This window comes from Mobula birostris, chromosome 8, assembly GCF_030028105.1.
Source record: "Mobula birostris isolate sMobBir1 chromosome 8, sMobBir1.hap1, whole genome shotgun sequence".
NCBI lineage: Eukaryota > Metazoa > Chordata > Chondrichthyes > Myliobatiformes > Myliobatidae > Mobula > Mobula birostris.
Window position 1 is genome coordinate 103,310,993 of NC_092377.1, and position 17,815 is coordinate 103,328,807.

At 39.6% G+C, this 17,815-nt stretch overlaps 1 protein-coding gene across 3 annotated transcripts in view; it reads right to left on the reverse strand.

Moving 5' to 3' along the window:
* Nucleotides 1–1,234: 1,234 nt before the first annotated feature.
* Nucleotides 1,235–17,815, reverse strand: part of phf10 (PHD finger protein 10) — a 191,813-nt gene continuing 175,232 nt past the window's right edge. Inside the window, exons 9-12 of one of the 3 annotated variants that reach the window (XM_072265830.1) lie at nucleotides 12,431–12,539; nucleotides 10,470–10,658; nucleotides 9,065–9,145; nucleotides 1,235–1,920 (exon numbers count right to left, since the gene is read on the reverse strand). In XM_072265830.1, coding sequence (XP_072121931.1) covers nucleotides 1,694–1,920; nucleotides 9,065–9,145; nucleotides 10,470–10,658; nucleotides 12,431–12,539 — 606 coding nt within the window. In that variant the 3' untranslated portion in view covers nucleotides 1,235–1,693. Of the gene's footprint in view, nucleotides 1,921–8,919; nucleotides 9,146–10,469; nucleotides 10,659–12,430; nucleotides 12,540–17,815 lie in introns of those variants that run through there. The other 2 variants (XM_072265829.1, XM_072265831.1) reach the window with 2 other exon arrangements.

Consider the following 17,815-nt stretch of genomic DNA (forward strand, 5'->3'; position numbering starts at 1 on the left):
ATGAAGACAAAAGAAAACTCCAACCAACTCCATGAAAAGGTTATTGAAAAGCACAAGTCAGGAGATGGACACAAGAAGATTTCCAAGTCACTGAATATCCCTTGGAGTACAGATAAGTCAATCATCAAGGAATGGAAAGAATATGGCACAGCTGTAAATCTGCCTAGAGCAGGCCATCCTCAAAAACTGAGTGACCGTGCAAGAAGGGGACTAGTGAAGGAGGCCAGCAAGAGACCTATGACAACTCTGGAGGAGTTACAAGCTTCAGTGGCTGAGGTGGTAGAGACTGCCCATACAACAACTGTTGCCCAGGTGCTTTACCAGTTGCAGCTTTATAACAGAGTAGCAAAAAGAAAGCCACTGTTGGAAAACAATCACGTGAAATCTTGGCTAGAGTTTGCCAGAAGGCTTGAGAGAGACTCTGAAGTCAGCTGGAAGGAAGAAGGTTCTATGGTCTGATGAAACCAAAATTAAGCTTTTTGGCTAATAGACTAAACACTATGTTTGGTGTAAGCGAAACATCGCACATCATCAAGAACACACCGTCCTTACCGTGAAGCATGGTGGTGGCTGCATCTTGCTGTGGAAATGCTTCACTGCAGCAGGTCCTGGAAGTCTTGTGAAGGTAGAAAGTAGAATTATTGCGGCAAAATAAGGGAAATCCTGATGCAGTCTGCAAGAGAACTGTGACTTGGGAGAAGATTTGTTTTCCAACAAAACAATGACCCTAAGCATAAAGCCAAAGCTACACAGGAATGACTTAAAAACAACAAAGTTAATGTCCTGGAGTGGACAAGTCAGAGTCCAGACCTCAATCCAACTGAGAATTTGTAGCTGGATTTGAAAAGGGCTATTAACTCATGATCCCCAGGCAATCTGACAGAGTTTGGGCAGTTCTGTAGAGAAGAATGGGGGAAAATTTCAGTGTCCAGATGTGCAAAGCTGATAGAGACCTATCCACACAGACTCAAGGCTGTAATTGCTGCCAAAGATGCATCTATGTATGACTATGACTATCTACTAAATACTGACTTGAAGGGAGTGAGTAGTTATGCAATCAATTATTTTGTGTTTTACATTTGTAATTCATTTAGATCACTTTGTAGAGATCTGTTTTCACTTTGACACGAAAGAGTCTTTTTCTGTTGATCAGTGTCAACAAGCCAAATTAAATCCACTGTGATTCAATGTTGTAAAACAATAAAACATGAAAACATCCGGGGGGGGGGAATACTTTTTATGGGCACTGTATGCTAGTGACAGTAAACCTGATTCTAATTCTGATTCACTTGCACCCAAAAACTCAGAAATGTGCAAGACCTTTTGTGTAGAATATGAAGCCCTTCCTCAAATCGGAGAGCTGGAATACTTGTATCAGAGAAATTCCTTTATGCTATAAAAACAAGCAGTAGTTGGGTTGCCTTGTAAGCTTTTCTAATTATTTGCATGGTAAAGTAAATGTTCGCAAATTAATCTTTAAAATGATGGTTCAGCTGAACTACTTGGACATTTATGCAGTAACAAGAGTAGATGGAACACGTCCAGAGATATTTGAGGGAATAGATAGAGGAAAGCTGCCTTGCAAAGTTTTGCTTATCTCATTTAACAATGGAACAACATAGGATGACTCAAAAAAGTGATATTTTTCTCCAATAGTGATACTTTGATGAGAAAATCCATTACAGAGGGACCTTTAATAGACTGTCAATAGAGCAGATATTTGCAGCTCTGCCAGACCACCGTTGTTTTCTGGAAAAAAATGCAAGCAGAACTCATATAATTTTCCAATAACATACAAGTCCTGAAGGGGGACTTGACCTGCAAATTCTTCTTCTGACTCTGGTATTCTGTGCTTGTGGGGGAGGGGGTTTGGAGGTTGACGATCGTGTTGCCGCCTTTTTTTCTTGGTTTCGTGGCTATCTGGAGAAGAAGAATCACAGTGTTTTATATGTTGATAATAAATAAATAAACCTTTGAATAGCTCAACAACTGACTTTACACCTTTTAAAAGAGTAAAGCAACCCAAAGATCAAAAATTAAAATTTGATACCGACCCACAACATAAGGCTGATCAAAGTGGCAGTGTTTTAAAAAGAACAGGGAGAGACAAAGAAGCTTAGAGAGGTCTAGACTAAAGGCAGTTAAATCTGACCATGTTAATTATGGCATGGTTAAAAAGAGAATTTGCCAACAGCCATACTGGACAAGTGAATTGATCCTGGAGGCCCATGAAACTTAATGACTCTGAGAAGTGGAATTTCACAAAATGATTCAGAGCCATCGTGGACATCAGCCTCCCCATCAACGAGAACATCTACAAGGCCATTTTTGAGGTGGTGCCTCATTAAGAAACTCCACATGCTTCCTCTCTAGTAGTATATCAGAGAGGAGGTACAGGAACCTGAAGACACCCACTCAACAATTTAGAAACAGCTTCTTGCTCTCTGCCATCAGATTTCTGAGTGGTATCAGTGAACACTATCTCACTATTTTTGCTCTATTTGCACTAATTTAACTATTTGTATATTTTTATTGTAATTTACATTTTATGTATTGCACCGTACGGCTGCGGCAAAACAATTTTCATGACATACAGTAAGTCAGTGATACTAAACCTGATTCTGAACTAGGAATAAAGCTGATAAAGCCTCACAGACAGGTGCTGGCAAAAGTCCCACTCCCTCATCTGCCTGATGCCAAAACTTTCTGAAGATGCCAGAACAACAAAAGAACCAAGACCAAGATTTCTACTGTCTCATCAGAAGTCTGCGACAGATAAGGAGAATGGGCAAAGAAACGGCAGATGGAATAGAGTGTCGGGAAGTGTACGGTCATACACTTTGGTAGAAGAAATGAAAGGGTTGACTATTTTCTAAATGGAGAGAAAGTACAAAAATTGAGGTGCAAAGGGATTTGGGAGTCCTGTGCAGGATTCCCTAATTTGCAGGTTGAGTCTGTTTGTAAGGAAGGTAAATGCAATGTTAGCATTCATTTCAAGAAGACTAGAATATAAAAGCAAGGATGTAATGTTGAGGCACTAGTGAGGCCTCACCTGGAGCATTTGAACAGCTTTGGGCCCCTTATCTTAGAAAGGGTGTGCTGAAACTGGAGAAGGTTCAAAGGGAGTTCACGAAAATAATTCCAGGAATGAACGGCTTGTCATGTGAAGAGTGCTTGATGGCCCTGGGCCTGTACTCACTAGAATTCAGAAGAATGAGGAGAGTTCTCATTTAAACCTATCAAATGATGAAAGGCCTTGATAAAGAGGATGTTTCCTGTGGTGGGAGAGTCTAAGACCAGAGGACACAGCCTCAGAATAGAGAGGAGTCTTTTTAGAACAGAGATGAGGAGGAATTTCTTTAGCCAGCCAGTGGTGAATCTGTGGAATTCTTTGCCACAGGCAGCTGTGATGGCCAAGACTTTATGTATATTTAAGGCAGTGGTTGATAGATTCTTGATTGGTCAGGGCATGAAGGGATATGGGGAGAAGGCAGGAAACTGGGGCTGAGAGGAAAATTGCTTCAGTTGTGATGAAATGGCAAAGCAGACTTGAAGGGCCAAATGGCCTAATTCTGTTCCTGTATCTCATGGTCATCAACTATAAAATGACAAAACACAACAGAACACATCAGCTCACCTGGCCTCTTCTTAGTTGTAGATACTGCTCGGTAACAGGCCCTTCTGATCTAATGAGCCTGTTCCGCCCAATTACACCGATGAGACTAATTACCATAAAAAACCATGGTGTGATGAAAAGAGCAACTGGAAGAAACCCATGTAGTCACAGGGAGAATGTACAAACTCTATACAGAGAGAGGCAGAATTGAACCCAGGTCACTTGTTCTTGTGAGATGGTTTCATTCTGGAAATTTATAGCCTCATCTACCTCCATTCAACCTGCCATATTGATGCTCTTGTGATCTTGTACATCTTGGTTGTCTTCATGAGGGCTTCTCATTTGATCTTTGACCAATAACACTCCCAGTCTTTTAATACCCCATCCCAGAAACCCGTCATGTGTATATAGCATGGTTTGCCGCAAAAGATTTACAAAGAGTTGGAACAGACAGAATAATTTACAAAATGCCTATGAGATAGCTTTTTGGAGCAGCTCGTTGTTGGACTTACAAGTGGATCATCTAGTCTGGATTAGGTGTTGTGTAATGAACCAGAATTGATTAGAGAGCTTAAGGTAAAGGAACCCTTGGGGGTAGAATGATTATAATATGATAGAATTCACCCTGCAATTTGAGAAGGAGAAACTAGAGTCAGACAAATCTGAATTATAATGGAGGGAAGGAAATAACAGAGGCATGACAGAGGAGCTGGCAAAAATTGACTGGAAGGGAACACTAGCAAAAATGATGGCAGGGCAGCAATGGCTGGAGTATCTGGAAGCAACATCCCAAAAAAAAAGATGTATTTTAAAGGTAAAATGATGCAACCATGGCTGACAAGAGAATTCAAAGCCAATATAAAAGCCAAGGAGACAGCATGTAATAGAGCAAAAATTAATGGGAAGTTAGAGGATTCAGAAGCTTTTAAAAACCAACAGAAGGCAACTAAAAACATCATAAAGCAGGAAAAGGTGGAATAGTAAGGTAAACAAGCCAATATTATAAAAGAGGATACAAAAAGTTTCTCCAGATATATAGTGTAAAAGGGAAGCGAGAGTAGCTATCGGATTGCTAGAAAATTATGCTGGAGAGGTAGTAATGAGGGACAAGGCAATGGTTTACAAACTGAGTAAGTATTCACTGTGGAAAACACAAGCTTCTTTGGAAGTTTGAGTCTGTTGGAGGGACAGACAGTGTGAAGTTGTCATTACTAAGAAGAAGGTGCTTGGGAAACTGGAAGGTCTGAAGGTAGATAAGTCACCTGGACCAGATGGTCTACATCCCAGGGTTGAGATTGTGGAGGCAATAGTAATGATCTTTCAAGAACCATTTGATTCTGGCATGGTTCCAGAGGAACAGAAGATTGCAAATGTCACTGCACTCTTCAAGAAGGGACAGAGGCAGAAGAAAGGAAATTATAGGCTAGTTAGTCTGACCTCAGTGGTTGGGAAGATATTGGAGCTGATCGTTAAGGATGTACTTTAGGGATACTTGGAGGCACGTGATGAAATAAGCTGTAGTCAGCATGGTTTCCTCAAGGAAAAATCTTGCCTGACAAATTTGTTGGAATTCTTTGAAGAAATAACAAGCGGGATAGACAAAGGAGAATCAGTTGATGTTGTGTACTTGGATTTTCAGACGGCCATTGACAAGGTGCCATACGTGAAGCTGCTTAACAAGTTAAGAACCCATGGTATTAGAGGAAATATAATAGAGCAGTGGCTAATTGGCAGGAGGCAAAGAGTGGGAATAAAAGGAGCCTCCTCTGGTTGACTACGGTGACTAGTAGTGTTTTGGAGGGGTCTGTGTTGGGTCCGCATCTTTTTACGTAACACATCAATGATTTGGATGACGGAATTGATGGCTTTGTGGCCAGGTTTGCAGGCAATATGAAGATATGTGGATGGGGCAGGTAGTTTTGAGGAAGCTACAGAAGGACTTACTCAGATTAGGAAAATGGGCAAAGGAGCAGATGGAATGCAGTGTCGGGAAGTGTATGGTACACACTTTGGTAGAAGAAATAAAACTAGTAACTATTTTCTAAAAATGGAGAGAAAATTCAAAAATCTGAGATGCAGAGTGACTTGGGAGTCCTTGTGCAGGATTCCCTAAAAGCTAATTTGCAAGTTGAGTCAGTGGTGAGGAAGGTAAATGTGATGCTAGCATTCATTTTGAGATGACTAGAATATAAAAGCAAGGATGTAATGCTGAGGCTTTATATAGCTCTGTTGAGGCCTCATTGAAATATTGTGAGCAGTTTTGGCCCCTTATCTAAGAAAGGATGTGCTGACTTTGGACAAACTTCAAAGGAGGTTTACGAAAATGATTTCGGGATTGAAAGGCTTATCATATGAGGAGCGTTTGATGGCTCTGAGCCTGTATTCACCGGAATTCAGAAGAATTGGGGAGGGGGAGATCTCATTGAAACCTATCGAATGTTGGAAGGCCACAAAACAGTGGATGTGCAGAGGATGCTTCCTATGGTGGGGGCATCTAATCTAGAGGACACAGCCTTAGAATAGAGAGGCATCCTCATAGAACGGAGATGAGAAGTAATTTCATCAGCCAGATAGTGGTGAATCTGTGGAAATCATTGCCCAGGCAGCTGTGGAGGCCAAGTCATTGGGTATATTTAAGGCCGAAGTTGATAAGATTCTTGATTAGTCAGGGCATGAAAGGATACAGGGAGAAGGCAGGAGACAGGGGCTGAGAGGGAAATAGATTAGCCATGATGAAATGGTGGAATGGACTCGATGGGCCAAATGGCCTAACCTATATCTTGTGGTCTTATGATCTGATAACCATAGAACATAATCTAAAGATCAACCTGGAGAAATATGCAGTGATTCAGTTTGGAAGGTCAGGTCTGAAGGCAGAATACAAGGTCGGCAGGATTCTTAGCAGTGCGGAGAATAGAAGGATCTTGGGGCTCACATCTATACATCCTTCAAAGCTGCCATGCAAGGGTGTTTAAGGAGACATCTGGTCTGTTGGCCTTCATTAGTTGGGGGATTGATTTCAAGAGCCATGAGGTAATGTTGCAGTTCTCTAAAACCCTGGTTAGACCACACTCGGAATATTGTGTTCAGTTCTGGTCACCTTGTTACAGGAATGGTGTGGAAGCTTTCGAGAGGGTGCAGAGGAGATGCTGCCAGGATTAAAGGACATCCTTATGAAGACAGGTTGAATGAGCCAGGGCTTTTCTCTTTGGAGGAGGATGAGAGGAGGCTTTCAATAGAGGTGTACAAGATGATAAGAGGTATAGATTGAATGTACAGCCAGTGACATTTTCCTTTGGTGGAAGTGGCTAATCATTATAAGGCGATTGGAGGAAGGTATATGGGAGATGGCAGAGGTAGTTGTTCTTCTATACGGAATTGTTGGTGTATAGAACACACTGTAACGGATGGTGGCAGAGGCAGATACATTAGACACATTTAAGAGACTCTTAGCTAGGCACATGGATGAAAGAAATGGGGAGAAAAAGATTAGATTGATCTTACAGTAGGTTAAAATGTTGACACAACATCGTGGGCTGAAGGGCTTGTACTATGCTGTACAGTTCTATGTGATAATGAGTGGGGATAACTGCACCTACGAATCTACTTGCAATGTATTTAACATTGTGGTTAGGCTAGCAAATCTTGTTAAGGTGGTTTGTAAATAGGAGACTCAGTCAATGATACTGAGACCTGAGGAAGGTGACCAAATATATAGGCTTTGAGGAAGATCTTCAAGTTAGTTCATGAAGTAGTAAATTCAAAAATAATTGATCAGCATAGCATTGTCTTAATTTTATTTAGCCTGAGATGTTTAAAACTATAACAGGTACAGTGGGAAGAAATTGCTTCCTCTGTAGAAAGGTGAGTCAAGTTGGTGACATAAGGAATCACAAGTGTACAAAAGAATGATAGTTATCTAATAAATATAATTTATCAAGAATACATTTTTTTAGATATCTACAAGTTAGAAATTTCCTAAGTACCATACTTTCTTCCTTTCCAATGCTTCCTCCTACATATATTTTAGATACTATAATTAACCTTAATCCATGTCAGAAAGGTGCATCGGCTATTATTTATAATATTATTATGAAACTTAGCTCCATTTGATAAGATTAGGTCAGATTGGGAACAAGAATTGGGATCTATTATTTCCGTGGATGACTGGGGTCAGATTTTACAATTAGTCAATACTTCCTCTATCTGTGCTAAACATTCCCTAATTCAATTTAAAATTGTTCATAGAGCACATATGTCCAAAGATAAATTAGCTCGCTTTTATTCTCATATTAATCCTTTTTGTGATAGATGTCCGGGGCAGATAGCTTCTTTAACTCATATGTTTTGGTCTTGTCCTACTCTGGAAACTTTTTGGAGAGACATTTTTAATATTATTTCCAAGATATTGAATATAGATATCTCTCCTCACCCTATTACTGCTATCTTTGGACTACCTAAAATTTCCAGTAATCTCTCTCCTTCAGCCCGTAGAATGATTGCATTTCTTACTTTAATGGCGAAAAGATGTATTTTACAACATTGGAAAGAGCTTAATGCTCCAACTACCTTTTTTTGGTTTTCTCAGACGATATTATGCTTGAATTTGGAGAAAATTAGAAGCAATCTTTATGACTCTTCAAATAAATTTGAACAGAACTGGAGATCTTTTATTCAATATTTTCATTTAATGTAATATATACTCTTCTTGTTTTTTTTTACTGTTTTTAATGGAGGTCGGGATTGAGGACGTGATTTTAAGTTTTTTTAACTCTGTTTGGTTTCAAGTTAGCCCATTGCTTTGCTTTTAGTTAGTTGCACGGTGGGTTTTTTTGGGGGGGTTTTTTTTTCCTTTTCTCTATTGATATATATACATAAAAATTAATATACTGTTATGTTACCTTGGTATGTTATGTTTAAATTACATTGTTTGTATTATTTTTTTTGTATTAATATCTCCTGTAATTTTATTATATTCTAACAGTGTATTAGTGCCTATATGGCTTACCTTTTTGTATACTTATTCAATAAAAAGATTTAAAAAGATAGGGGAAAAAAAAAAGAATTGATAGAAATATGACCATCTCCCTGGGATAATTGAAGCTTTCAACACTGAAAGATTAGAGCAAAAAGTTATGGAGTAAAAGCAGATGAAACAATGTTGAGGGACACATGGTCTGATTGATGAAACAGAATCGAGAGTAAATCAACTGCTCTAGAGTTTCCATTAGTGGCACTAATTCATGCAGTTAGGCTTAGCACAACGTCTCCCAAAATAAATCTGCTCAACCATCTGACACCATTTCATTCTGTCGTTTTATTTACTTCAAAATAATTTCCGTACAAAGTATATTTATAAAACACACTGAGATCATGAAAGCACCTGACACTGCTAACTGACCGACATTAAAAACGGCCACCATCCTTGGACTAATTAATTCTTTTAACCTTCTTTGTTGTTCTTTCCTCTCCTTGACCCCTTCTTGGTTTTGGAAAGGACATTTGAACAGCAATCGCAAATCCAACGACCTGAAAAAGGTTTGAAAGAATGCTTCAAACTAGATGTTAAAGATACAATGCACATACCCAGCTTCTCCCTAAAACTGGGATCAGTGGGAACAAACCATGAACAAGAAGTCAATAACAAGAGAAGGCCGTTCTATATCGGCTCTCAATCAACTTGGCTTCCTTAGAGTATTGATCTGGGTCAACCACGGATGTTGAGCCCGAGCTGTCCACGTGATACATCAGCCAGTACTCAAGCCAGTGCTGTACGATAGAGAGAACAAGCTGTTGCCCACACAGCAGACATCCCCTCGCTACACAGCTGACAAATCCAAACGAATGGCAAAGACCGATACAGTTTGGCACCAGCGGTGTCGCAGGAGTTTCCAGTCAGCATTGAACTCAATGTAGGGCTGCCTTAGGGACTCCAGCTCTGGATTTCTCCCTGGGGATTACTCCTGAAGCCATCCCCGTGAGTGGGTATAGCGGCAAGGCAGAGGAGGTTTGAGATCAGTTTTCCTTCTCCTAGATGAGCTCCAACCACACCTGATGAGCATCATCTGCCCGATGTGACTGGTTTCAGGGTGCCAATAACCCACCTTTGCCCTTCTCCTGTCAGTAGAAACAGTTCCCTTGGGCTTAGTAGCTAAGCCCACATGAAGGCCAGGAGCTAGACTTTGTTGTCAGAGGCCATTTGAGAGGCATGCCATTGGGAGCAATTAATAGATAGTGGGAGCTTCCTGCACTACCTCCCCTGGCTATGATAACCTTAAGGAAATGCTTCCTGTAAAATTGCTCGTCATCAGCCCAAATATGGAACAAAAAAGGAGCCGGAACTATCAGTAACTCAGAAACTTACGTGAAGTTTTATGTGCAAAAAATTTTAATTTGTTCTGTTAATTATATTGCTTAACTAATATCATTTGTTATTCAAATACAAACTGCAACAATGATCACAACTATGTTATTTAGAATTAGGTATGGTGTATTCCACAATAAAACAACTCTGCCCTTGCCACCAAGAACTAAATTTTAGAGGCCCACCAATCAAAAATGTCGCCATGAACTATTTTTTTGGAGACCTCAACTACCAATCAGAAAATTAAGTCCTGCTGAAGGATCTCGGCCCAACATATCATTAATTCATTTCCCTCCATGGATGCTGCCTGACCTGCTGAGTTCCTCCAGCATTTTGGGTGCATGTTGCTCAAAAATTTAAGATAGGTTTCTTGTTTGTTGAACAACTTCATTAATCACATTTTCAGTTCAGAGGAATGTTTGCAATTATGCAACTCACAGTAACCTACATACATCAATAGTTGCCATACCCCGCCCTCGTGTGAATTACCTGAGGGGATGGCAGAGACTCCTACGCAGAAGGTGTGATACCCACGGTCACACTTATCACAGAACATCATCTCCTCCTCGTGATGTGGCTGACCACAGACAATGCACGTCTTGCATTCCATACACTGCCATGGATAGGTTTTGATTACAGCCACTAACTCCGAAACCATATCCAGACAGGATGGGTGTCCTAAAGGAAACATCAGCAAGTTATCCACTCAGAAAGCATGCACCTTATTTTTAAAAAGGATCAGTAAACAAATGACTTTTACATTAGAAATTACAATTAAAAAAAAAATAATTCGAACTTCTACAAATTTGTCCTGAACTTTTAGAATTTATGAAGGACTTAAGGCATGGAAAGAGGCTGTTCAGACTAAAACATCTATGCCAGTGTTTATGCTCGAGTCTAGCAACCTGGAAATAGGCCTCTCAGCACACCCACTCATTTCCTCCTGACCCTCACCACCCAGGACATGCCCTCATCTCATTGCTACCCTCAGGGAGGAGGTCCAGGAGCCTGAAGACACACACTCAATGTTTTAGAAAGAGCTTATTCCCCTCTGTCACTAGATCTCTGAATGGTCCATGAACCCATGTACACTACCTCACTATTCCATTTTTGCACTATTTACTTACTTGTATTATATAAAGTAACACATTTCACGACTAATGATTCTGAAGCTCTAATTTACACTGATTCTACACTGATCCAATTTTTTTTTAATTTCCCCAGATTTCTCCCCACCAGCTAATGCTAGATTCTACTCAGATGTAAGGCAATTCATAACTGACCAATCAACATGTCTTTGAGAGGAAACCAGAGCACCTGACTGATTGAAAACCAGTCAGTCAGGAAGAGCGTGCAAACTTCACATGGACAGCACCCATGTTCACGATTGAACCAGGGTCACTGGAGACTTTAGGCAGCAGCTCTACCAGCTACCCTACCGTGGAACCCCTGAGCTACGACCATGTTATCACAAATGAACATCTTGTCCTAACTGACAACACACAACCTCTTGTCAATCCCTTTCAACATACCCTGTCAACGTACCTTGTTACTCCTCATGCTGCTCACATACTGCCCATTTACACTACGAGCAGTTCACCTCGACAACCTCTGGTGCCGTGATCCACATTTTAACCACTCTCCTCAGTTCAGAAGATTTAAAACCATAGGACATACTGTGAGAGCAGAACTAGGCCATTCAACCCATCGAGTACGCTCCACTATTCAAACCTGGCGATTTATTTTCCCTCTCAAGCCCATTTCCCGTCAACTTTGACACTCTTACTGACCAAGAACCTATCAGTCTTTGTTTTAAATGCACCCAATGGCTTGGCTTCCACAGCTGTCTGTGGCAATGAGTTCCACAGATTCACCATCCTCTGGCTAAAGAAATTCTTCCTCATCTCTGTTCCAGATGGACGTCCCTCTATTTTGAGGTTGTTCCCTCTGGTCCTAGATACCCCAATATTGGAAACAACAGTTTAACAGCAAGAAATTTAAAAAGTCTGGTATTGGACTTGCCACAAGTGGAAACATCTTCTTTAGATCCATATTAATAAAATACATTTGCAATGTTAAAGCATTTGCACTTTAGTGATATGGTTACCAAAATATTGCATGGTTAAATACAAAAAAAAAAGATTGCTGAGGACTTATTATTTTGTACCTGTATCATCTTTAATTAAATACTAGTTCCTTAAATAAAAATTTGAAAAAAGCTAATGCAGTTTAACTTTCATCACATCCTCTCTGCCAGAAACCGCATGTAATCAAGATGATATTGGCGGGTCATGATTTATCACGAGTAATATGAAGTATTAGCTCCCTGTCATCACACTGGTACCTTGTTATCCAGTTCAGTGACATGGTTGTTTTCAAGGCAAAAGAAAGTGCGGGAGATGTTACATTCAAGACAGAATGATTTCACCGGCTGATTCAGGCCAACTTACCACTGTTGTCGCACTGGGAGCAGTGTATGAGTGCCTCAGGTTTGTTTTTCTTGTTGGATTCTCTACCCTTTAGACAAATCCCACATATTGCATTTGGAATGCTTTTAGGCTGGAAGGGCAATAGTTAGAACAGCACTGTAAAAATTATGTCACTTGAACCTAGTAGACCAGAACACAGAGCAAGGGCTCACAGGAGCAAAGAGAATCCAGGCTTTAAAAGAGTTTCTTTCTTCTGGATGTAAAAATACAAACCAGCAAATCTAAATTAAATGTGTATCTACCGTAAAGATTATATTGATAACTATTTAAAGGCACATACTAAAAAATAAGAAAATGGTATACTTAGAGCATGCATAGACAGAATAAGCATAATCTATACAATCTTTGCAAGGAAGATTTGGGAAAGGCTAAACAGCCTGAGCTACTTAGCTAGCAAACTGTAATTAATAAAACAAAGATCTCTACAATGAATAGTGACAAAAATTCAGATACTGTACACTAATTTGGAATTCGTAGAGGAAAATAAGAACATTTTTGGAACATTATAACGAAATTCACATACTTGGATACATTTTTGTTCCCAAACTAATTTTTTTTCTGAAAAATGCAAAAGCGCACAGATATAAATTGCATGTGTATGAAACATCTTATATCCTTCATGTTTGCATCACCTTTACCATAAGCAAAAGAAAGGCTTTTTTTTTAAGATCAAGAAGCAAAAATCTACAAGCATGTGTTTGCCAGCACACTTCTGTTACCAACAGCATTTAAAGTCAATGTATATGTATTTATAAATTCACATGATCTCACAGAGGGAGAAGAAGTAAAGTGTTGAGCCTAACCACCTTAACAACAGGAGTAATACATGGTTTAACATTTCTAATAAAACTGTGACAAAGGTGAATGGCATCATTAGACTATCACATCTTGTGAAGAAACTAATAAAATGCACCAAGTTTATTCTCCTCATCCCTCTTAGAACAACCCGACTTACAAAATAGATAACTTTATAACATGAGTCAAAGGACTGATCTTTACTCCATTGATTTTACCCTTCTTAATCCAGGATGTTTAAGACTGTTCCACATGGGATGTGCTCGTGATTGGGCTACACTAAGGTTCAGGCTTAGAAGACAGAGTAGGAATGAACAGGTTATTTTCAGCATGGCAAAGAGTAACTGGTGGAATATTAAAAGAATCTGAGCCGAGGGCTCAGCTACTTACAGTCTATAAAGATGTGAGGATGAAATGTAAGTTATCTAATGCTGGTAGGAAGGTATAACATGAAGAAGAAGTAAAGAAAAAAAACGATTTATAAAATAACAGAGAGATATAAAGGTAGCAGATGGAATATGATATGCGAAGTATTGTAAGAACTTGGCGGGAATATTGGAAATAACATAAAATACCATAAGATTTTTTTTAGTGTGACCAAGATACTCGTTTGGAAACAAATTCAGTATTGTGTTTTTTCCTACGCAGAGAGCCTACTGCATTTAGAATCACCGAGTGATTTCCCATTCAAGTAGAAACTGGTTGTGAGTTGACTTAACTAGACACTCGCTAGTGGAATGACAGGATCACAGACTGATTGCTCCAATTTAGAAGTATGGGACTAGGAAGTTCAGAGGGATTTTGGACACCTTTGTACAAGCGTTACAGAATCAAAAACATTTGAGGGTGGCAAGGCAGCATAACGCTTTTACAGCGCGGGTTCAGTTCGGCCACAGTCTGTAACGATTTGTACGCTCTCCCTATGACTGCGTGGGTTACTGCTGGTGCTCCAGCTCCCTCCCACGTTACAAAGACGTACAGTATGGGTGAGTGGATTAATTGGTCTCATGGGTGTAATTGGGCAACATGGGCTCGTTGAGTTGGAAGTTCCTGTTACTGTACCGAATCTCTAAATAAAAATAAAGTAAGCCAAATACATTAAGCATTTAGGAAAACAATTTGTATTTCATTGCATGAGGTTTAGTGTAAGGTAAGAAATTGCTGCGTTTACGCGGTTGAGGCAGCAAACAGAGCACTGGAATATGGACAAAGCAAAGGCAAGAAACACTGGCTTTAGATTAATTCCTGAGAACAGATGAAAATAGAAATGTGCCAATATTCTCTGACGTACAGAAGAGTGAGAGGCAGTCACATTAAAGAATCAGAGGTATGTAGTGATGGGAAGTGGATTTGATCTGCAATGTCAGACATGATATTGAATGGCAGCGAAGGTATGAGGGAGAAAGCAATTGAAAAGCTTGTTTTGTTAGTCAAATTTTGAAAAATTCTTGAAGAAAATCTTTTATTTTTTTTAAATTTGAAAAGTAGTTAATTGAGTGTGCTATACGAAGAGAGAGTAGACAGGATCAGATCATGATGTTGTCCATCAAGCCTGGTAATCTCATTGCTCTAAGTGACTGAAGACTGAAGAACATAATGTATGCCATCATCCTCCAATCCATGCACTCATTTCTGGAGAGAAAACAAAACCCCTCTTAAGACTTTTCATAACTTGTTTCCACTGCTCTCTAAGGAAAATTTTCTGTGTAAAATTGTTAATTGTTAATTACATATTGGAAGTTTGCTGTGAGCCCAGACATATACACCATACTGCATTCAACTCATTGACTGACCAGAGCTGTCAACAGAGACCACTTCAAAAACTTGTCAAGCACATACGTAAGACAAAGATCAGTAAACTGATTTCACGAGTTATCCCCGGTAAATCAAATAATTTACACTAAATAATTCACATTCTAGTACACTATTAGTACTGCCGCCATCTCAACATTAATGCAAGTCACCCAAAAGAACTGATTCTGGGCTGTTGATAGTCTATGTTAGGCTTATCTACTATTCACTCTTCTAAAAGATGACAGAGGCACTCTTAAAATCGGCTCAATGTTTTATTAAAAAAAAGTAGTTCAGATGTTAAAAGTTTACATCAAAAATTTGGTAACAACTAGAGGCTGTGGAACTGAAACAGTACCTCTCAAATATCACACTATAAAATTAACTCTACAGTTTGGAAACTATTCAAACAATGAAACAACTATATCTTTTTACAGTTCTGATTACTCATCTACATTTTATTTTTCAGAAAACTGACATAAAACCCAATGTCTAAACATTAAACATTATACGGTTGACTATACTGATAGCCGGTGCAGCAGCCCTCAGCGATATCAGAAAGAACAGTTCAGTTTGGTTGTAACCTTCTTTTTCAGCTTCTCTCCAAGTTCTGAAATTTTAGCTGAAACTGATCAATAAATTATGATCATTCTACAGCCATCAACACAGACATGAACAGCTACATATTTTTTTTAAAAAGTGCTTATATGCATAGGATGCAAGGTATTGAAGTATTCTGTACCTGTGTTGGTTATGTAGTCTGGTTTGAAAAAGTGCAGTGTGACAGATGGCAATGAGAAATGTTACTTAGTGCTGAGAGTTTTAGAAAGTTAATGTCATGTTCTTGTAGCCTAATAATACTGCACTTACAATGGCCAAGAACAAAATGCTAATGCTGTAAGTTGAAAGTACATAATAACACACAGATGTATAAACTATAACTGAAATTCTCAAAAGCTCTGTCGAAGCTCAGCAAGTCACTTTCACATTTGCAATGTGACTTCACAAGGGACTCGTGTTTCAGAAATTTTCTGTCTATGGTTGGAACCTATGGTTACAATGTGCCAGAGTAATTCGTGATTAAGTCCAGCTACTTTTTCCAAATATATTTAGTCACAAGATGTGGGCATTGCTATCTGGATCAGCATTTATTACCCAACTATCTCCAACTGAAAGCTTGTTAGGCCATTTCAGAGGGCAGCAAGGAGCCATCTACATTGCTATGAATCCGAAGACACTCACAGGCTAGAACGTACAGAGATGGCAAATTTCCTTTTATGATAAACACTGGAGAGTACTCAAATGTGTCTCCTGCAAGGGTGTACCATAACAAGTTGTGATACAAGAGTGAGGAGGAACTGTGGATGAGGAGTGCGAGGAGAGTGCGAACAAAACAGCATTGGGAAGGCTACAGTGTGGGACTGACGCTTACAGAATAACACAGTAAGTATCCAAAACTGCAGACTTGGAGATGCAAGCCAAAATCAAAAACATTTGGGAAATTTAAATGGATCTTATTAAATAAAAAAACTGTGATAGAGAGTTAGCACCCATTTCTACAACAATCTGGCAATTTCGGAGTTTATGCTGGGATTTCAACTCAATCTCCAAAACAGAAGTCTTGTTATGACCTTGCATTTCATGTCCATCTGCGTGGATGCATGATCTCTGTAACACACACAAAATGCTGGAGGAACTCAGCAGGCCAGGCAGCTTCATGGAAATGAATAAGAGTTGACATTTCAGGCCAAAGGAAGGAGGAAGATGCGAGAATAAGAAGGTAGGGAAAGGGGGATGGAGATAGAATATGATTGGTGAAGCTGGGTGGGCAGGGAAGGGGGAATGAAATATGAAGCAGGGAGGTGATGATGGTAAAGGGCTGGAGAAGGAATTTAATAGGAGAGGAGAGTGGACCACTGGAGGTGCTCTGGGGCAGGTGAGGAGAAGAGGCAGGAGGCCAGAGTGGAGAACTGAAGAGGAGGGAAGGGGGAGAGGAAAAAATTACCTGAAGCTGCAGAAATCAATTATTGACACTTTCTCTGTAACTCTTCTGCATAGTCAGTGTCTTATGTTGTACTATTCCAATGCACTGGAAAGTGACATAATCTGTATGAACTATATGCAAGTTTTCATGAACTTCAGTATGTGTGACAATAATAAACCAATTTAGTAATTTAATCATTACGTTATGCTTTAACCTTCAATCTTCTGATGCTGTCTTTCCCAACACTGTTCTGTTTCCACTCTGTTTCCAGTCCTGGTCCGTAGTCCCTCCACAGCTTCACTCATCACAAGTTGCTAGCGTGCGGCTGTGAGAGACACACACTGGAGTATTCTCCAACGTGTCAATGATGCGCCAATATTTTTTAAATATATAAAATGTTAAGTGGTAAATAATCCCGCAGCACAGAAAACCATTTCATGCATCTCAGACAAAGCAGTACACCTTCGCATCAGCCAAGGTTATGCATTCCGGCCCCAGTGCGGGGTTTGAAGCGATGACCTGCTGAAAGCTGTGAGAGCAGGCTGAAAGGTTACGTGCTACTATTGGGGAAAAAAAACTTTATCTCCCTCAGCATCGCAGCATCTCCTTACAAATTTTACTTCAAAAACTACGGAACAACACACCTAATGCATTCTGGTTATAATATCCAAAACTACTAACCAGCTATCTAGATCAGTAAAGAGACTGGCTATTGGGACTTCTTTGCCTTGTGCACAGCAGCACGGCAACATTAACCATTAACTAACTTGTGACAG